The sequence below is a fragment of the Eleutherodactylus coqui genome, chromosome 7, assembly GCF_035609145.1.
Source record: "Eleutherodactylus coqui strain aEleCoq1 chromosome 7, aEleCoq1.hap1, whole genome shotgun sequence".
Classification (NCBI taxonomy): domain Eukaryota; kingdom Metazoa; phylum Chordata; class Amphibia; order Anura; family Eleutherodactylidae; genus Eleutherodactylus; species Eleutherodactylus coqui.
Genome location: NC_089843.1, coordinates 164,063,952 through 164,086,033, shown reverse-complemented (window position 1 = coordinate 164,086,033; position 22,082 = coordinate 164,063,952). Strand labels below are relative to the sequence as shown.

General features: G+C 45.0%; 1 protein-coding gene across 5 annotated transcripts in view; it reads right to left on the bottom strand.

Moving 5' to 3' along the window:
• Nucleotides 1-3,370: 3,370 nt before the first annotated feature.
• LOC136572916 (centromere-associated protein E-like) overlaps nucleotides 3,371-22,082 on the bottom strand; it is a 78,622-nt gene continuing 59,910 nt past the window's right edge. For 3 of the 5 annotated variants that reach the window (XM_066573939.1, XM_066573935.1, XM_066573937.1), the window contains 10 exons: nucleotides 18,278-18,502; nucleotides 17,985-18,194; nucleotides 15,475-15,675; nucleotides 13,270-13,473; nucleotides 11,112-11,224; nucleotides 9,920-10,017; nucleotides 9,676-9,832; nucleotides 8,116-8,621; nucleotides 7,299-7,343; nucleotides 3,372-3,822 (listed from right to left, as the gene is read on the bottom strand). In XM_066573939.1, the coding sequence (XP_066430036.1) occupies nucleotides 3,719-3,822; nucleotides 7,299-7,343; nucleotides 8,116-8,621; nucleotides 9,676-9,832; nucleotides 9,920-10,017; nucleotides 11,112-11,224; nucleotides 13,270-13,473; nucleotides 15,475-15,675; nucleotides 17,985-18,194; nucleotides 18,278-18,502 (1,863 nt within the window). In that variant the 3' untranslated portion in view covers nucleotides 3,372-3,718. Of the gene's footprint in view, nucleotides 3,823-7,298; nucleotides 7,344-8,115; nucleotides 8,622-9,675; nucleotides 9,833-9,919; nucleotides 10,018-11,111; nucleotides 11,225-13,269; nucleotides 13,474-15,474; nucleotides 15,676-17,984; nucleotides 18,195-18,277; nucleotides 18,503-22,082 lie in introns of all 5 variants that reach the window. The other 2 variants (XM_066573938.1, XM_066573936.1) reach the window with 2 other exon arrangements.

The window sequence follows — 22,082 nt, the reverse complement described above, 5'->3', positions numbered from 1 at the left end:
TATGTAGGCTGAAACTCAGCAACAAAACAAAAAGCAATCAAAAAATGCACGATGACTCATGTTTGGGCGTAACGATTATCACGCATTTTGTGCGTTTGCATGACCATCGTTAAGTCTAAATGAGCCTTAAGAGGAATTGGGGGTGAGAAACACAGCAAAAGCTTCTCTCAGCTAATGAAAAGTCTATCTAGACAACCTTGCCTGGAGAGCGAGCAGAACGTTTCCAGTTGAGTGTCTTGGGCAGTGCCCATGACATCCCGGTCTGAATGTCCTAACTTGAACTGACTTATGTGGAAGCACGGTGTAAAACTGTCATGTCATTTTCTGTATGTGTGTTGCACAGCTGACGCGACTGAAGAGTTAACCGTGATAAAATCATTGCCTGTCAGCTCTGTCTGCATGTGAATGTATCTGTTCTACTGCGTCATGTGGTACAAGTGAGGATATAAATGTGAGTGTCAGAGAGCAGGAAAGGACTGTCTTGTTTAATCTGTGTTAGTGGAGGCCTTTCATCTGGCCTGCTGCAGCGTGCTAACACAGAGCCGCATGGAAGAACCAGCAGCTTCCATGTAGGTGAAGATGGAGGAAGAACATCCTGTAGCACATGGAGAGTGGATGTGAGGAGAGAGTCGCTTCCAGAAAGCGAGCACACCAAACCTCAGTTTAACTAAAAACAGGTACCTATGCACAACACAGGTGTTTTTCCTGTGTGTCAGTCTGCCATTAGGATCACCGCTCAGAGATACTTAAAGGGGTTGTCTCACGAAAGCAAGTGGGGTTATACACTTCTGTATGGCCATATTAATGCACTTTGTAATGTACAACGTGCATTAATTATGAGCCATACAGAAGTTATTCACTTACCTGCTCCGTTGCTAGCGTTCCCGTCACCATGGATCCGTCTAATTTCGCTTTCTTCTGGCGTTTTTAGACGCGCTTGCGCTGTGCGGTCTTCTTCCTGGTGAATGGGGCCGCTCGTGCCAAAGAGCTGGTCATCGTAGCTCCGCCCCGTCACGTGTGCCGATTCCAGCCAATCAGGAGGCTGGAATCAGCAATTGACCGCACAGAGCCCACGATGCACCATGGGAAAGGACCCGCGGTGCATCGTGGGTGAAGATCCCGGCGGCCATCTTGGTGAAGGAAGAAGTAGGAAGAAGGAAGACGTCGCAGAGCGGGGATTCGGGTAAGTAATATGTTTTTTTTTTTTTAACACATTCATTGGGGTTGTCTCGCGCCGAACGGGGGGCCTATGAAAAAAAAAAAAAAAAAAACCCGTTTCGGCGCGAGACAACCCCTTTAATTGTGACACCCATGCGGATGCTGTGCGGGGTGCATTTAGGCTAAGCTTTCTTCCTGAGCAATTTGTCTGCGAGTGATTGTGGAGTGACCCCTTCCCCCATTCCTCCTCTGAAGTGCTCCCAATTCCAGGACCAGTGACATATAGATAACGTGGACTACAGGGCTGTATTGTTCCTGTGTATCCTCCCTACCTCTGAGCTCCTGCCTGTCATTGCTGCAAGTGAACTATACCTGTAATAACCTGTTATACAAAGTTTTATTCAAGTAAAAGTTTTACCGGGCCTTAACCGTTCCTGAGGACCCGAGGTACTACACACAATCTATGCGGTAGAGTAATAACACTGAGACTTAAAGGGGTTGTCCCGCGAAACAAAGTGGGGGTATACACTTCTGTATGGCCATATTAATGCACTTTGTAATGTACATTGTGCATTAATTATGAGCCATACAGAAGTTATTCACTTACCTGTTCCGTTGCTAGCGTCCTCGTCTCCATGGTGCCGACTAATTTTCAGCGTCTAATCGCCGGATTAGACGCGCTTGCGCAGTCCGGTCTTCTTTTCTGAATGGGGCCGCTCGTGCCGGAGAGCGGCTCCTCGTAGCTCCGCCCCGTGCCGATTCCAGCCAATCAGGAGGCTGGAATTGGCAATGGACCGCACAGAAGACCTGTGGTCCACCGAGGGTGAAGATCCCGGCGGCCATCTTCACAAGGTAAGTAAGAAGTCACCGGAGCGCGGGGATTCAGGTAAGCACTATCCGGTTTTCTTTAACCCCTGCATCGGGTTTGTCTCACGCCGAACGGGGGGGGGGCTATTGAAAAAAAAAAAAAAAACGTTTTGGCGCGGGACAACCCCTTTAACAGTGTGTGGGAATGGTGGCGTCACAAGTGATATCTACTACAAGCCCCTCATCCGCCTTTTTGGAACTCCTAGCCGAAGGAGTGTCAAAGCGAGGCTCGCAATCTACACTGGCCTTGGTTACGAGTCATCCCTCCGGGACCAGAGCATGGTGAGTGCCAGCGTGACACGTCAGCATTTATCCCTCCCAGCTCTTCACGTTAACCAGGTGCCCATGATCACCCCTCTGGGGTGTTGCATCTGCACTTTCGAATCATCTTTGGAAGATTACCATGGTCCATGTACTCTATGCGGTTGTCCTTCCCAACCCTGCTTCTTGTGCTGCCTGAGGACGACAGGGAATGCAAGGTTTTGAGACACAGTATTTGAACAGCTTTGTGCCAGAGTTCACAAGCAAACAGTAGCCCATTCAGTAATGTACATTTGGAAAGTTCTTCCTATCTGAAACTCTTGTTGTGCCTGCTATTTAAAGTCACCCCCTTAATAAGTATTTTCTGTAAGATGCCAAGTACTATCTCTTGTAAAACTTCAAAAGTGAAAAGCTGTGCAATTACGTCACGCATTTAGCAACCTTTTAGTCCACGTGTGGGATTTTTTTTTTTTTTGCCAAAACTATATGAACCTGCTTACTGTTGGATTGGTTCGTTTTTCATCGATCGAGTGTATTTTGGTACATGTCACACACATGTGAATGTTGTGGATCCACGCGTGGATTTAGCCCTATCAATGGGCAAAATCTGCAAGCAGAATTCAGACTAGCAAGAAAGTTTTCTTCTTTCCCGAGAAGCGCCATTTTGCATACTATGCCTAGGAAGCTTTGAAGGCCCCCCCACTAAGTGCTGCATGTCCAGAAAGAGCAATAGGCCAAAACCACGCGAAGGCCCTGTTCTCACTGGTGTAATTTTTTAAAGGATCTATGACATATTTGACATTAGTTTTTTGAGCCCATCAGACAGGTTTCTTTTTCCACTCAACGTTTCTGCCCACTAAAGCCAATGGAGAAGAAAATACACAGATGCCAGGGGGAAGCACATACAGCAGCTTGAAAATAAGCACAGCAAGTGGATTACGTAGATTTTTAAAAATCCCATCCCCAGCAGCCTGAATAACATGAATAGAGGGTTTAAGCACTCAACTCATGGCTCCTGTACATACTTCCCTTTGGAATAATATGCTGATGGCAATACCTTTTAAATAAACTACCTTCTTTTATTGTATCAGCAATAAATATTGGACTTTAGTTAATCAAGACATCAAACTCAAATTCGAAAACAAACACACAAGACGATTTAGAATAAGTGGTAAATGATGTAAATAGGCGTACTATCTAGCGCCACATTTAACATGGTTACTGGTTTAGTAGATTGACTGAAGGAACGTGAAACTTAAAACTTTACCCTTTATTAAATATATTCTAAAATGTAAACTAAAAATCATTATCTTTTGGAGCTGGAAGGAACAATATCCGGCTTTGCAGAATTCAAATTTTTTCTTTTCACATTGCATTTTTTTTACTGTACAGACTAAGATGAGGGAGCCTCGTATATTGTGTATGGAGAAGCTCAGGAGGCTTTGCATTCATTGGGTTTATCCGTTGGTGCTTTATCCCACCAGTTATTGACATCACTAGTTGTTTCGGTTGTTGCTCCAGCGTGCAAAGCTTTATCTGCAAGAGAGAAAAACTTGTCAGCCCACAAATATTTACAAGGACGGAAAAAAAAAAAAAAAAAAAAAAAAAGTTATGCAGGTGTTGTTTCACCAGAGACGGCACCAATCATGTTCGTGGCATGTGTAGGGTATTTTGCCTTTCCACACACTGCTGGGAATAGGCGGTTGTACGCGCCCAGGTACCTCCATATGGCCTTTTCCTATAAAGTTTGAATAGATTCAATCTATTTTTCTGTTATTTGTGGGAAGCGTTTGGTATTGCAACTTTAACCCCTTAGTGACGGAGCTTTTTTGCTTTTTTCCATTTTTGTTTTTTCCTACTCCCTTTTAAAAAAATCGTAGCTCCTTTATTTATCCACCGACGTCGCTGTATGTGGGCTTGTTTTTTGCGGGATGAGTTGTATTTTTCAATGGCACTATTTATTGTACCATATTATTTACTGAAAAACTTTTAAAAAATTCTTAGCGGAGAGAAATGGAAAAAAAACGACATTCCACCATCTTTCGGTGCGTCCCGTTTCTACACCACACAAATTGCAACAAAAACGACCTGATATTTTTATTCTATGGGTCAGTACGATTGCTACGATACCAAACTTGTATAGTATTTTTTTTGCTGTAGTACTTTTATTTATTTATTTTTTTAAGATATTTAATTTTTTTCAATTATTTTCTGCGGTCAGTTTGTGCGCGCAATACCTTTTTTATTTTTTCGTCGACGTAGTTGAGAAAGGGCTCATTTTTTGCAGGATGTCCTGTAGTTTCCGATAGTATCAATTTGGAATACATACGACTTTTTGATCGCTTTTTATTGGGTTTTTTTCTGGGAGACAGGGTAACTAAAAAAGTGTATTTCTGGCGTTCTTTATTTTTTTTTTTCAGACGACGTTCACCGTGCAGGAAAAATAATGCACTACTTTGATAGATCGGACTTTTACGGACGCGGCGATATCAAGTACATATTTTTATTTTATGATTTTGATTTTTTAATAAGGATATGGCAAAAGGGGGGTGATTTAAACTTTTATATCTTTTTTTTTTTTTTTTAACAATTAAAAAAAACTTTGAATATTTTTTTTACATTACTTTGAAGTCCCCCTGGGGGACTTTAACATGCGATGCTTTCATCGCTCCTGCAGTATGACGTAATGCTATAGCATTACGTCATACTGCTTTTTTACAGGCAGTCTTTCAAGCCACCCTGTGTGGATGGCTTGGGAGGCAGTCTGCTAAGGCAGCCCTGGGGCAATTCATTAGGCCCCCGGCTGCCATGACACCTGCACGGCTTCCCCAATCTCACCGCGGGGGAAGGGGGCCGGGCGGGACCCCCGAACAGCGTTCGGGGGATTTAAATGCCGCTGTCAGAATTGACAGCGGCATTTAAAGGGTTAATAGCCGCGCTGGCCGAACGGCCGAGCGCAGCTATTGCCCGCGGGTGTCAGCTGTAATAAACAGCTGATGCCCGCGCTGTATGGAGGGAGATAGCGCCGCTACCTCCCTCCATACACGTGCTGCAACAGCAGGACGTAGTTTTACGATAGAGCTGTCACTAAGGGGTTAAACGAATAGTAAGTAATTACTGTAATGCGCCAGAGTATCAGGGCCGGGTTTCATGGAGTTTTTATGGTTTTCTCTTGTTTAAAGGTAACCTGCCACGTCTCCACATGTGATGCTGTGGGGAAGTGACCACTTCCCTTTTAGCTAAATCCCACATACAAGAATAGCCAATAGTTTGTAGTTACATGTGAAGTGACAATTTATCAGTTTCCATTTCTAAACTCTTGTGATTTCAACAGAATATATATCTTAGTTGAAAATTAAGTCCCCTGAACCATCTAGGAGATTCGAACACTTAAATCCACATGTAATTTTGTACTAACTGATGCTTTCAGTGCGACTAACTGCTCCATACATCTCTATGCGAGCCCAACTAGATGGGGTTTCCAGGGTTTACATTGTAAAGAGAACTATAAACGCAGGGTAATGCAAAAACAATGGTGCAAAAGCAAAGCCAGTTTATATAATCCAAAACATGGCGCACTTGTCTTACCCTCTCGGAGTTATACTGCAATATGCAGGGCGATTCAAGAAGAATGGTGTAAAAGTCAGGCAGATTTAGTCATACACGAACAGACACAACAGCCAGAAAGACATGAAAAGACAACAACTCAGTCATTTGTAATACTAGACGACCTAAAACAAGGCATCTCGACTGCAGTGGATTCAATACGGGTGCTTTCACAGCGACAGAAATGTGCTGCATTACATATGGCAGATTCTGCGCCAAGAGCTGCATGCCGCCATGTGGATATTGCAGCGGAACTGAACCATTTTGTATTCCACATCAGAATCTACAGGTATACCTGTGGGTTTTGGTACGTTTTTCTGCAGCACCAGAATCATCTCTGTGTTGCGGCACATAATGGAGAGAAATTTTGCCCACGTGAAAGCAACAGTAGATACGCCAGGATACATCTGGGCAGACCAGGACCATCAACTTGACATCTGCTATGTCACCAATGGCACCTACATCAAACATCTGTAAGGTACGTCAATGTGAAGAGCCTTTCTATCTTTTCATGCCATTCTAGCAGTTATGCGAATTCAAGTATGGAATAAAATAAATTGGTTTACTTTTGCACCATTGTTTTTGCATCACCCCGTATATTGCACCAAAATAATAGTATAAAATGTAAGATGGTAAAACTGCATTTTTTTGGATTGCTCTACTTGGCTAAAGGACTTTCTATGCTTGGGCCAAATTAATCACTTCTACACGTACTCATGTTATAGGGTAATTGATGGTGCCACCATAACTGCAACCCCTCCCACCCCCTATATTAGGTATATGTAGACTGAACTTTGCTACTGGCAGTTATTGGAGTATGACAGACTGCGAAAACTGGAAGTGGGTTTAGCAAGCCCAATATTGACCCGTGGACCCTATGGGTGATGATCTGCTGCCCTGGCCTCTTGAACTGTGTGACTGTGGCCTTGTGTAGAGCTCTACTGAAGGAGTTCCCTTCAGCAAGCATTTATGGTAAAAAGTGTAGTCCGGCATGTACTGCAATCAGGTGAACTGCAGGGAGTGTGAAGAGGCATAGCGTGCATCAAGAGTGTAATATAACCCACTCCAACTGTATTTCACACCCCAAATGTGCAAAGTGATCACATTCTTTATGTCAAGACCAAACCTTCCAAAGCAAACACACATAACAGACTCATTCAAATAAGGTATTGCAATATGCTAGTTACATATTTACAGGGAATTCACTTTTGGTCAAAAAAGCACATCATTTTACCAATCAGTATTGGGAAGCAAGTTGTGCTCCTGCATCTCTGTGCCCTTCACGCTGGCATTGCAGACGGGGGAGGGGGGGGGGGGGGGGGAGACGGACGGGACGGGGACACAAGTGGTTTAATGTATAGGAGGTCTTGTCATAAAGGGTGCAAAACAAAACATCTGACGGTTACCCAATTCTCCTCTAGGATTCCCATCGGCAGGTTCTGTACTTAGATCTGTCAATGATATAGTGAATACATGTTGAATAAAATATCCCATACCCCTTGATCAAATTGCTTTTAAGCACCTCTGTGTATTGTATAATCCTGGCCTCCCGCTGAAACCCTAGTAAAATACACCACAGCAGACTCTTCCAGTTCAGTCGTGGACACACTATTGTACCTACCTGTCAACAAGCTCCAAAAGTTTTTGTGACAATCTCGCTTTTAGCCTAAATAGCCGTCAGGCAGTGTGTCTATAGCAACTAGACTGTCAAACAACTAGTCTTTTCCATGCGTTTCCCTAGTTTACCTAACACTAAAGGCCCATTTAGACACAACGATTTTCGCTCAAAAGCCATCTTTTGAGCGATAATAGTTGCAGGTAAATGTGCCCATCTTTCACTTTTCTGCCAAAAGAGGATTTTCAGTTCGGCATAAAATCCATCATTCAGCAGAACAGCTGATAAAGACTGCACGCTGTGTTCTGCCTGGGGAGCGCGGATTACAGTGTCTCAGCTGTCAGCCCCGCAGCAGAACAAAGGGAACTTAGTCAGAGAACAGCGGGTGGTCTGCTCCCTGAATACAGTTCCCAGCGGCTCACATGCAAAATGATCGCTCAAAAGCCAAAAGCTTAAAAGCCGTGTAGACCGCTCCCCGAGCTGCTCTGCCTCCATGCTGGCAACGATTTAGGATCTAACTCAACGTCTCTGGAGAGAATACATAGGACATTCCACAACGGTCTACTGCCCATACAACCCTGTGATACAGAAATACACATTTTAATTACCTGATAAAGTGCAAAGGTTGGAGTTATCAAAAAACTTGTCCGGCCAGTAAGGTAAAGATTTCGATCTCACGTCAAAGAATTTCTCTTTAGGCGAATCGGTTTTCACTGGCAACTTTTGCTTTTTGCAAGGTGATGCAGTTAAAGTGCTGAACAAAGGCCCATCTGTCTTGTGTGGAGAAGCTGGACGCTTTCTGTAATGATCAGTATTTCCTGGAGAGCTAGCAGGAACGCTGTGTCGCTCCCTATTTGGGGACATTGGTGGAGGTTTGTGAGTTACGGTCTTACTTTGAGACAAGTCCCGCTTTCTCTGTAGCCCAGTTTTGCCCGGTGAAGTTATATAGCAAGACGACATCTCGGACTTCCTTGGAGAAACCTCTGTGGCGCTGCAAAGGTCTGTATTGCTATGAGACATCATGTCATCATGCAATGAACTAAGGAGTGTAGTAGGGGTCTTAGGAGACTGTTTCTTCAGCTGTTTAAGCTCTTCTTCATAAGAGGATATGTTACTAGGAAAAGCAGAGAGGAGGAGAGAAAAAAAGTCAAAACAGTAACAGGTTGTATTTCCTAGGAAAACCACAATGCCGCTGATCAACATTTAACCCTTTCCAATCCAGTCTGGAGCTGTACAGCCTTCAATCAGAATGTCTTCAGACGTCAATGTCAAAAAGATATCTGGCAGGGTATTCTTACTGTAGATTACTGGCTGCTCTGTTGTCAGGGGCCTCTCCAGCATGTCCCATACCGCAGTACTGGCTTTAGCCAGCAGATGGCGCCATTGGATAATGGCAGAAAGAGAAAGCCCCCTAGGAAACCCTGAATCCAAAATTGGATTGCAAAGGCTTAAAATAAATATATGGTCAGAAAATCATCCCATCATTAGAAGATGGACAAGTTAGAAGGGGGTTTCCAACCAAAAGCCATTCAGGACATCCTCAGGATAAACTCCCAGTGATCACGAGAATGGTGCATTTGAAGCCCCCCTACTGAACGGAGTGGTAGTGTGCATGTGTGACTGCTGCGCCATTCACTTCTATAGGACCAACTGAGGTAACAATGTATCACTCAGCTATCTGTACACAATGAATAGAGCGCTGGTCACATGTACTTACCATTGCCCCGTTCAGCAGGGGTCCTGCTGCAGTTGGACATTACTTGTAGTTTAACAAAGACATTTTGGTCCATGGTGTTTCTTTTTTTCAAATGTAGCATAAGGTTTGGCATTCCCTCACCACCATAGAAAAACTAAACAAAAAACATAATACACTATTGCATCCCTAGACCGCTCACCGCCGTCTCCCACGGTGGTAAAATGCTGTGATCCACCCCTGTGGGAAGGAGCCTGAAATGTGGCTCTGCTGCAGTATGCAGCATATACCATAAGAGGCCATTTGTGAGCTGTATAGAAGGAGAAGCTTTTTTGCATTTAAGACCCCCCTTTTCTCTGACGTATGGTAAGAGGTGGAGTTTGTCATCCCCAAGTGCTTTATAACACTTCCTAGAAATGCCCTACTCTTACCGCATAGTTTAGAGAAGCTAAGGCAGGAGAGATGGCAGCCATACCTTGACAGCTGATGGCATTTTCTCTTGTACTGTGCAATTTCCCTTTTCAGCTCAGCATTCTTTGACTGTAGCACAAGCATAGCCGTGCTCTGCACGATGCCACTACCACCGCCGCAAGTCAGAGGGTACGCTGGGGCGCTGGAGCTTCCAGGACCAACTAAGGAAAAACATAAGAAATATTTTTACTTTTTCTGATATGATCAAGGAACACCCTCCTCTAAGGATTGAAGCCTCATTTACATGCCTGTATCATCTAGGTCTTTTTGTGATCTTCTGAGCTGCTCTCTTAATTTTCGTAAGCGTTGTTCTTTGTCCTCTACACAAGCTTTCAAGGATGAAATTCTAGGGAGCATGAAGAAATACATTTTAGTGTGGCTTATTGAGAGTATCAAGAAAAATCCCCTCCAGTGACTAGTCACAACGTTCTGTGGTCCTACAAAAAAAAAAAAAAGCATCTCCCAAGGGCTCTAGAGCTGCTGAATTGCCTGGAGGGCTGCAAAATCTCTGCAGACATGTGAATTTTTATTTCCTTCCAGATCCAGCTTACTATATTTCCCCTTACAGTCTACATAGCAGCACAATGAGGAGGGTTAATTCTCCCTGTATACTATTAAGATGGGGTTTTAACTGGTTTCATTAAAATTCCATCCAACTACAGCCCCCTGACCCTTTAGAAAGGATGCCTCTCCCCCCCCCCCCCCCTCACTTTGTTTTTTCCCCGGTTTTGTGTGGACGAGGACAGATTGTTAAACTGGTTCCCTACTGCTTTACCATGCTGGACTTCCTAGATCGTGCATTCCCCAGCACAAGCCATATACTGGGTTCTGCCATTGTGCAGCGAGCTTGTTGGCACTAATGCACCTTTACTTTTCTTCCCTATAGGCAGTCCATTATAGCATTCTTCATCACATCATATGTGTGGGGAAGAGGTTCCCTAAGGCCCAATGTCCACGGGTGGATTTGAATTGCAGAGGATCCGAAATTCAAGCCGCCCATAGGGAAGCATGGGCGTCCGCAATGGAAGTAAAGCTTGCGGATTTGCTTTGCAGATCTTTTGGTCCGGAAAACAAATCACAGCATGCTCCATTTCAGTGTGGTTCCCGCAAGGACGGCTTCCATTGAAGTCAATGGAAGCTGTCCGATTTGCGGCCCACCCACAGCTGACACTGCAGACGGGCTGCGGATTTTAAAAGAATACATAAGTCTGTACTGCGGATGTCTGAGCCCTAAAAAGGGCTGTAGTTAGAGGTTAACTCTTTTGTATGTTATGACAGATGGAATTTTAAAGAATCGATTTAAACACCATCATTGTACCATTTAGTTTAAGGAAAAGCAGATCAACGAGTGTAAAGGGGCTTTTCGGGGGATTGATGAAGTGGATTTTATTCATGATGCATATTTTTTATATCACACACAGCTAAACCGGACATACTTACTGCTGCTCTGTAGATTTGGTCAGCTTCATTCTGTCCATCTCGCCCTTCACGACTTGATCTCTGAGGCGCTCTATTTCATTCTTGTAGGGTGCTGCACCTTTGGAAACCTTTTCCTTGTTTAAGAAAGAAAAAAGTTAAGCCCCAAAGTCAAAACCAAGTTTTATCAGATTTGTGAAAACAGCTGAAAGTGTTTAAGGACCTACAACGAGCCCTACAACAAATAGTGCGCAAATATTACCATACACAAGACTACATGTACAGAGGGGAAGACTTCCCAATCATCTGAATACTTACATATAGCAGTCTTAGGAGTAAACAGCAAAGTAGCCATTAACCCATAAAAGGCAGCACTGAATCCGTTAGACGACTCATGGAATAACATTCATAGAGATGCATTGTCTTAAAGGAGATGTCCCGCGCCGAAACGGGTTTTTTTTTTTTTCAACCCCCCCCCCGTTCGGCGCGAGACAACCCCGATGCAGGGGTTAAAAAAACCACCCGCACAGCGCTTACCTGAATCCCGGCGGTCCGGCGTCTTCATACTCACCTGCTGAAGATGGCCGCCGGGATCCTCTGTCTTCGTGGACCGCAGCTCTTCTGTGCGGTCCACTGCCGATTCCAGCCTCCTGATTGGCTGGAATCGGCACGTGACGGGGCGGAGCTACACGGAGCCGCTCTCTGGCACGAGCGGCTCCATAGAAGACTGCTGAAGACCCGGACTGCACAAGCGCGGCTAATTTGGCCATCGGAGGCCAAAAATTAGTCGGCACCATGGAGACGAGGACGCCAGCAACGGAGCAGGTAAGTAAAAAACTTTTTATAACTTCTGTATGGCTCATAATTAATGCACAATGTATATTACAAAGTGCATTATTATGGCCATACAGAAGTGTATAGACCCACTTGCTGCCTCGGGACATCTCCTTTAATGCCCTTTTACACGGCCTGCTTGTTGCACATAACGTTCTTTGCTTGGGCAGTATAAAAAGGCACAGACAAAATCTGCCGACGAACTAGTGAACGCTCATTTGTCAGCTGATCGTTGCTCTTCATAAAAAGGTTTGCTGGTCAGCCACATAACTCCCCGTGTGAACTGAGACATCTATAGCCGGATCATGTAATAAGGAAAGTAAAACAGTGTTGATCTGGTCAATGCTTGAAGATCGATAATCATAACATGGGGCTGAGAATCGACCCATATTAAAAGAATATAACTAGAGATGAGAGAGTATACTCGCTAAGGCACATTACTCGAGCGAGTAGTGCCTTAGCCGAGTATCTCCCCGCTCGTCTCTAAAGATTCGGGGGCTGGCGCGGGTGACAGGTGAGTTGCGGCGGGGAGCAGGAAGGACCGGGAGGGGGTGGGGGGGGGGGGGGTGGGGGGGCGAGAGAGAGATCTCCCCTCTGTTCCTCCCCGCTCTCCGCCGCCAGCCTCCGAATCTTTAGAGATGAGCGGGGAGATACTCGGCTAAGGCACTACTCGCTCGAGTAATGTGCCTTAGCGAGTATACTCGCTCATCTCTAAATATAACCTAACCTGTACAAAAATCAGCTGCTTCACTCCTTTATCTACCACTACCATCGATTCCAAGAGTACAGAGATCTGAGAGAGAGCAGTCGAAAGGCTAATGCTACATCCCCGAGGTCCAGTAGGATATCCCCCTCTCTAGGTCCCATCGTTATCTTGGCTGGAATAGAAGGGTGAACGATGAGGATTCCGCTTCCCATTTGTTTTCTGTACTCACGAGTGCAAGAAGTGGACAGAGGACTATATAGCGCTCTGGAGCACTACTGTAGTACTCAGGAGGACATGCTGCGATTTTTCAGTCAAGCGATCTTGCACAAACAGATAGTCTTTAATGGGTCCATGGACAGCTCACAGATGGAAAAAAGATGCCTACGTGAATGTTCCCCAACAGATTACCTCTAGAGAGGTGGAGAAAAAAATCTGTTGCTACCTGGAAACAAACCTGGATTACTTTCTACCATGAAAAGCCCTGCCTCCTCCTCTCCTTACACAAACTTCTACCTGGCCCTCCTTACTTTACCACTACCAAGATGCAAAGTGCAAGTGCAAAGTGCCGGCCAAGTTTCATGCAGGGAGCGCCTACAGCTAAATGGTTAGTAGAGCAGTGTATTTTGGCATTGCCTATTTTACCTGGAGAACCTGTATTTCCTCCAGCGCTGCCTGGAAATGCTTTTCCTTTTCATTCATCTTAACCTCCATCTCAGAAAGCGCGGACTCTGCGGTGTTGGAGCGCAGCTGCTCTTCCAGCAGTAATGCCTTCTCCGCTTTTTCTTTGGCATCTGCTTTGGCAGAGCTCAGCTCATTTTCCAGACTCTGGACCAGATGCTGCTTTTCCTGCAAAACACCAGTAGACACGAGTCATCTCTAGGACATTAATGCATGTAATTGGTTGAAAGGATGCCTTCTGCTAGGCTTGCATAGACTATACACTGGCACAGAACAGTTAGCATTGTAAAGCTCCCAAGATTACTTCAAAACTGCCAAGTGAGGGGAGGAAAGACTAGGAAGCCGTCCAACAATAACTGCAGGGCTACAAAACAATAGTCCGCTAGATTAGAGCAGCTCAGCTGTAAGATCATTTGAATACAGCTTCTACTTCTGAATGATAAAAAAAGCAAATGAGAAATCATGAACTTTGAACTTTCAACTAAGGCACATTATATAAGTGGCAGTAGAGAACTTTTTTTTTTTTTTTTTTAGGAAACAGTGTAATAGATACTGAATTTATACGATTAGTTTTGCCATGTGTAAAAAAGTAGACCCTGCATGTCAGAGCAAAACAAATAAGCCAGATAGGACAACAGCATATCAGAGTGAATCCTTGTGTTTGTGCACAAGTCCACATGGAACATCCCCAGAGGATACAACAGCAGCTCCGTTTATGAGATTTGAACACACAAATTGACTATTTGGATTTCTCAACTCTGCAGCACATCAATTCATTTCAGCCCTTACAATGCAGAGGGGTGAAATATGTATGTTACACATATGGAGATTGATGATTTCCCATTACATTTGGGAGTGGACAAGAGGCTTCTGCCCACAACTAGGAAGATGCTCAGGTGTATAAAGTTACTACTCCCTTGAACCGCATACCGTACGTATTTTTCACTTTATAAGATGCACCTTTTCCCCCTCCAAAGCAGGGGGGGGGGGGGGGGGGGGGCAGAGTTGCTGCGTCTTATAAAGTAAATATGCCAAAAACTTCGTTCCGATCGCCATTTTAGCGCATTCGCGAATTTACCGCGCGAACGCGATTTAGTTCGCGCGATTGTGTGAAACTCGCGATCACACGAACAATTGTGCGACCAGTCTCCTCCCCACTGCCGCCCATACATACCTGTGATTGGTGGAGGCGGGGAGCAGCAGTAGTACCCGCCGGCGCTCACCACCAAACGGCTTCCTTCCTTCCTCCTGCGTCAAAGACGCACCGCTGTGATATAGACCGGTGCGTCTTATAAAGCGGAAAATACGGTACTTTTACCGAGGTAAAAAGTATATCAAGGTCAAGCCACAAAATCTATATTCCTACCCTTTATTTGTATGGTATGGCTTCATAAAAAGTTCTAAGCAAATGAAAAGTTACTTGTGTTGGCTTAAAAAAAAAAAAAAGTCCCGACATGCAGCAACTCCCCATTACATAAATCAAGTAGCAATAATATTTCAGCTGCACCTGATTAAAGGGGTTGTCCCACGCCGAAACGTTTTTTTTTCCCAATAGCCCCCCCGTTCGGCGCGAGACAAACCCGATGCAGGGGTTTAAAAAAAACAAAAAACGGACAGTGCTTACCTGAATCCCCGCGCTCCGGTGACTTCTTACTTACCTTGTGAAGATGGCCGCCGGCATCTTCTCCCTCAGTGGACCGCAGGTCTTCTGTGCGGTCCATGACCGATTCCAGCCTCCTGATTGGCTGGAATCGGCACGTGACGGGGCGGAGCTACGAGGAGCCGTTCTCCGGCACGAGCGGCCCCATTCAGAAAAGAAGAAGACCGGACTGCGCAAGCGCGTCTAATTGGGCGATTAGACGCTGAAAATTAGACGGCACCATGGAGACGAGGACGCTAGCAACGGAACAGGTAAGTGAATAACTTCTGTATGGCTCATAACTAATGCACAATGTACATTACAAAGTGCATTAATATGGCCATACAGAAGTGTATAGACCCACTTGCTTTTGCGGGACAACCCCTTTAAGCCTTAAGTGGTGCAGGCAAGGACTACGTAAGAGTCCGGAGGATTGTATAATTTAGGTCAACATCGATGACCTATCTGACCCTAGCACAGTCCAGTAAAAGCATAGAAACAGATTCTTAATGCATGTTGAACTACTATACCTTTAATTCCGCCTGGACATCTTTCAGAGTTTCACGCAATCGTACATTTTCTTCTTCTAAGATGTCAGAATTGACAGATGGTGCAATTTGTTGTATCTTTTGCAGCAGTTCCTTATTTTCTTTTTTCTTCTTTTCCAAGTCGGCATCTAAACTCTTGAGATACGTCACCGTGTCTCGCTTTATTTTAGGCTGAAAGATTATCTGTGAACAAACATTACAGAATTTCCATGATATCTTCCAAGTGTTAAAAAGGTATCAAAACAGAAACTAAATGTTTTCAGTCATATGCTTTAACAAATATTTGTTGGTGCATCAACATTTAATGACACCCTTTAGAAGTGCTCAGCAGAAGGTGGAGCTCACTGGAACAATATGGCCAGAAAGAAATTACATCAGCTTGTTCTATCAAACTACTAACGACAACTTGTCAGTAGGTATGTATGCGAGTGCTTTTTCATGCTCCGCCCTCCATCATCGAAGGTCCTACAACATATATAAAACACAGAGTCTGACCGACAGAAGAAGAACAACACAGTTAGGGCTCTTAAAGGTGATGACAAAAACTACAAATGAGAATACAACTCTGATGTTATCTCAGACAACTCAGCGGTCCTGACAGGAGACACCGACCTACTGCCCCCCCACCCAGAGATCCAGGGGCCTGAATGACCTGCAGTGATGTCACTGCTGTGGGAGGAGCCAAACTGTCTTGCGTGAGAGACAAGATGGATGTAGTAGAGCTGTTTGTGTGTTGTGTGATCATAATGGATGTACCATGTAGCACAGCTGTGTAGTGCATTGCGCCACCAGGAACACTGGTACTATAATTTCCTAATTACTAGTCCTTTTCTGAAAAGTAGATGTCGTGCATGAAACGGATTAAGGTTTTTTTTTAAAACAACTAGATCTACCATAAAAAAATTTATCTGTGGTGGTCTGACCAAACACTCACCATGAACGTGAGACATGGAAACAACCAAGCAACCACGATTGTTTCCATATGTATTTGAACTCTTTGAGGATGGCTCGACTTTTGGCATTAAGGAATATAATTTTGTCTCTGCGAACTAAAGCAAAGGGTGAAATTTCTTCCGTTCGCACCAGTAGAAGAAAGACTTCCAGACACTGTGGTATATACATGAGGAAGATTTCTTGGCTAACAGTCTGAATGACTTGTTCCAAGAAGCCACAAGTTCTTAACATGACAGCCTCAACAGCCATGCCGTTGACTAAAGTATGGACATACTGGGATGGAAGAGGGGTCCTTTTGAAATAAGATGATCTGAGGCGTAGGCACCAGTAGTAAGAAGCAGGATGGCTATATGGACAAATTACCTGTCACCCGGGCCGTTCTGACCAGATTATTGGGAGGTGTTAGGACCAAACTCCCTGCCACGTTCCTTCAAAAACTGTGTGCAAGCATACAAAGAATTGATACTGTTCTGAACGCAAAAGGATAGTCACACCAAATATTGCTTTGATTTAGAATTCTCTCTTCACCCACTGTGCTAATTGACTCTGCAACATTAGTTTTTGTTAGAGGGTTTTTAAAAATAGAACGTTTTTAGTTACTTTTTTTCCCACACCTGCCTAAAACGTTTGCACAATAAAACTCATACATTATGCATGATGTAATCAGTGTTGATGGCAGCACTCAAGCCTTTAAAAGGAAACGTTCAGCGATGTTGACGCTCTCTGCTGTTAGAGGTTGTGGGCACATTAGCAGAGCATGGGTGGTCATAATATCAACTATCTGCCGCTCAAGACTGGCATACATATCAGTCAATAACCAGTCAAAAATAAATAAATATAGACACCCTTGTGGGGGGGGGGGGGGGGGCGCAAGTTTTTCACTGAAATGCAGGCATCATGAAGGTGATTAGATGAGAAGGAACCAAGTAAAGGAAGCCCGCCCCTGGCCACAGTAAACTGAGTGGAGGCCAGGAGAAAGAGCCCTCCCCTGTCCAAGCCCACCCACCACGTGTGCTACACCAAAGCCAGGGACTAAAGTAAGGCTTGAGGCCCGGAATATACCACTGTCAGCGGCCATCCCTGACAATACCCAGTGGCGATCTGCACCCACGGATGCCGTGAACACCACTCTGAAAGAAGAGAACACGCAGCCACAAAAAGCATGTGGCCTACCCACAGGTGAGACCCAGAAATCTTGCTTGTTTGTAGGTGACAAAATACCTATTTTCCACCATAACTTGCAAATAAATTTGTTAAAAATCAGACAATGTGATTCTCTGGATGTGTTTTCTCATGTTGTCTCTCATAGTTGAGGTCTACCTATGATGTCAATTACAGGCCTCATCTTTTTAAGTGGGAGAACTTGTACAATTGGTATCTGACTAAATACTTTTTTGCCCCACTGTATAACCTACAGAAATGCATTATTTTATTTTATATACAATCATAAAAGCTTATAATTCGCTTTTCTGTGTGCAATTTACTAAGCTACTTTATCACCAAAAACAATTCGGGAACCCACAGTCCATTTTATTTACCTTCAGTCTCCTTGTTAGATGTTCGATGAGTCCAGCAATGCGCCTGTTTTCCCCAAGTACTCGGTCGCTCAGCCTTGTGGTATCACAGTGCAGGTCTTTAAACTCTTCCAGCCACACCGTGAATTCTTTTTTGCATTGCATTTCTTTTTTCAGATCAGTTTCTATACCATTTAGCTCCACTTGGGCCTCAGACAGGTCATCTACAACAAGCTACACATAAGAAAAATTACGTTAAAATCCTCCAGTGACAAACCTTACTTTATTAGTAGTGTGGGGTCACGTGGCATACATACCGTCATCATATCCGTTTTTTTAATTATCAGTTGATTCATATATTCAGCTTGACGGCTCTTAAGCTCCTTTGCTGCCTCCTTAGACCATCTCGTGCCATGCTGTTCAAGAGACCGACACTGAAGCAGCAACTCCTGGTTTTTCTTTTGCACCTCACATAATTCACTCTCATAGTCCTGGACCAACTCGTAATTTTTATCTTTCACTGCTGAAGACCTATCGATAACCTACAAAACAATTTTTAGAACCATCGTTAGGACATTAAAATATGGTCAAGATTCAGAGCTGCAATAATAGACAGATATCTATATGGATGAGCCAATGCGCCTGTGTAAGCAGTGAAGGGGCCATGGCTCCTAAACCCTTTAAAGACATGACCATTTTTGGCAATAAGGAAAAAATTTTAGGGGGGGGGGGGGGGGGGGGGGGGAGGGGAAGGAATATTTTTTTATCTCCATCTCTACTTCTCAAAGCCATAACTTTATTTTTCCGTCAACATGACCATATGAGGACTTGATTTTTGTGCTTCCGAATGTAGGTTTTTATTGGTATCAATATTTTGGGTATCGATTTGTGTATTTGTATAGGCTGGGCAAAATGGTGGCGGTAATTTGTTCTACATCTGCTTGTCGCAATGGAACGCAGTTAGAACAAAGCTCTGGATGGCCCTTGTCTGGAGTCGGACATGGCGCTAAAGCAGCAATTATACAATTTACTGTATTATAGACAATTGCAAGATGTACTGCAGAAGAGACAGAAGCACAGGACAGCTAGCCACCAGGCAGAGCAGAGGTGTGGGATAATGATCCCAGGATTCCTTGCTGTGAGAGTTGTAGCTTCTTGTGAGAAGAGAAACTGCTGCCTGCATAGCAAGTCCTCACCACCTACCACGGCGAACACACCCTTAGAGTGCCCTGCCTAGGCCTGAACCTGGGACCTAAATTTTTGATGTTGGTAGTGAAGAACCAGTGATGAAAGTAGTAGCCAGCGGCAAAGCGCGGCGCAAACGAATCCGCCCATTGCACAGAGCTACGTCATCGGGCACAATTTACAGCTTCACACACGCAGCTTCTGACTTTCTGCACCAATAAAAGGAAAAAAAAGGACCTAGCGGGTCAAGAGTTACAGGAGCCGCTGCCAGGGAAGAGAAGCTCATAACTCCCCTGAAAAGGACTTTGATGTACCCCTTTTTCTTTCAAGGTTATGACAGACAACTGCACAGTTAACTCCATGGTTATTCCTCCTTGATGGGTCAACAGGGAAAGTCCTGCATGCCTGTATTCCCTGAACCCAAGAGCTAGTTGGAGTCCAGCAAGAACAATATCTGCCCCTTACAGACGCTAAAGGCCCATTTAGACAACGATTATCGCTCAAAATTCTCTCAAAAGCCAACATTTAGGCGATAATCATTGCGTCTATCTTGCGCCCGTCGTGCAGTTATCGTTAAAGATTCGCTTATCGTTGTCTTTCAGTCCGCTTAAAATCCATCGTTCGGGGGGCGTGGCCTGGAGTGATCCCGAGACGGCAGCACTTGTGTAGGCTCCGCTCGTCAGGGACTCGTAGCGACTAACACAGCAATCGGTGGACTGTAAAAACCTCACCTTCTGCCAGGGGAACGTGGTGGGACCATGGCAGCGGCAAAAAGGAAGGCTTCCAAAGCGGTCCCGGCGCGCCTAGAAGAGTTTTTCGCTCCGCGCGGCTCTCCTCCTAAAATGGCGGCGGAGGGAGTTCCGGAGACAGCAGCGGGAACCCCGGTAAGAGACTCTCGCAAATCCCTAGCTCCGAGACCCACTAGCAGAGAGGAAGAGGATAGATGTGGGGAAGAGACAGCGAGATCGGGACTGATAGAGAAAGGAGTTGCAGCGGGGAATAAACAGAAACCCGGGGTCCCCACAAACCGGATTACAAAAAACAAGATGGCGGCGGCGGCGGCGCAGGGAGCAGGCTCCGCATCAAATAGTCCTGCTAAACACAAGCAGAAAATGTCAGAGGCAGCAGAGGAAGTACTCACTGAGACATCCAGCTCCCAATCAATATCAGAGGGGGAAATATACAACTTGGCTGCGTCTGATAGACCAGCCTCAGAATCTTATATCAAGGAGGCAATGTTAGCTCTAAGTAACACCATACAAGCTGACCTGAGGGGTCTGTCCCAACAGGTGGACGCATCAATTTCAGAAATCACCAACAGGCTAAACACCACAGAAAATAAAGTGGAGGAGATCGTAAAATCACATAATGAGCTTATTGATGCCCATTACGACCTAGAAGGGACCGTTATTGCGCTACAAAAAAAGATAGTCGATATGGAGGACAGAAATAGGCGTAATAATGTCAAGATCCGAGGTGTCCCTGAAAAGATATCCAACGCGGAAATTTTCGACTATGTTACGGGTCTGATCCAGAAAATCCTCCCAAATCTCCCCGATCACGAGGGGAAGATCGACAGAGCGCATCGACTCCCCCTTCCGAAATTTTTGAAAGATGGCACCCCCAGGGATATCATTGTGAGGCTTCACTACTATAGCACGAAAGAGGCCCTCATGGCAGCAGCGAGAAATTCGAAGGCTCTGCCGAGCCCCTACACAGACATTCGCCTGTATATCGACCTCTCTCAGGCCACGATGTTAGCAAGGCGCAACTTCGCGGGCGTCACCTCTGCCTTGAGAGAGGCAAATATTCCATACAGATGGGGATTTCCCACGAAGATTATTGTTTTCAAAGATAATACTCCACACGTGTTCTTGGATCCGGCGTCTGCTAGGACCTCCCTATCTGCGTGGGGGCTAAAAACTGTGGATCCCCCCTCTGGTCGCCCAGGAGAAGCGTCTGGTGGCCCCCAGGAGAGAAGACCGCTCCCGAAATTTTCTTAAGGACTTAAAAGTGAGTCTTTCTTTTTCTCACTCTTCCCCTTGTTTTATTCGCTCAACAAGGTTCACCGAAACAAGATTGGCCATACTTGAGAGTCCGGCCTGTCACCACCACGAACTTTTCCACACCCCCAAATGTTTCAGCAAGCTCTAGCTTGCCACTCTTCTTTCTACTGCTTTCTTGTTGTACGCTATGTGGTTTGCTACCCGCCTTAGCAATCCATAATTGCTTAATTTTCTGCAAATCAACCTGTTGTTGTTTTTTGCTTAGTTGTGTGTTTCTAGGCTACATCACCTTCCTGGGACCCCTGCCTCCTAGCTCCAGAATGCTCGCCTCTTTGATATGGCTGTGAGAGTTATGTCGCTGAACGCTAACGGGCTCAACCTCCCACAAAAACGAAGCTTCGCTTGGAAGGAGGCCCTTCACTACAACAGCGATATTGTATGTATTCAGGAGTCGCACCTACTAGCCACAGACACACACCGCATGTCGCATAGGAAATTCCCCCACACCGTGTTTGCCTGTGCCTTAAAAAAACAGGCCGGAGTCATGGTTGCTTTCCGTGATTCTGTCTCATACACGCCTACGCTACAAGTATGTGATCCAGATGGTCGTTATATAGTTCTGGTAGGGGAGCTAAATGGTTCCCCAATCACCTTAGTAAACGCCTATGTCCCGAATTGCAAACAAATAAACTTTCTAAACAAACTTATGAGGAAAATTAAAAAAATAGCGATAGGACCATTGCTCCTATGCGGAGACTTTAATTTGTGCCCCGAGAAATCTATTGATTCCTCCCAACACTCAAAGCATACAATAGGCAAGGGTCTGAACCGCTGGCTGCGCAGCTACTCGCTCTATGACACTTTTCGTTGCCTAAATGCCACGTCTAGGGAATTTACGTTCTATTCCCCCCGTCACAAATCATTTTCGCGT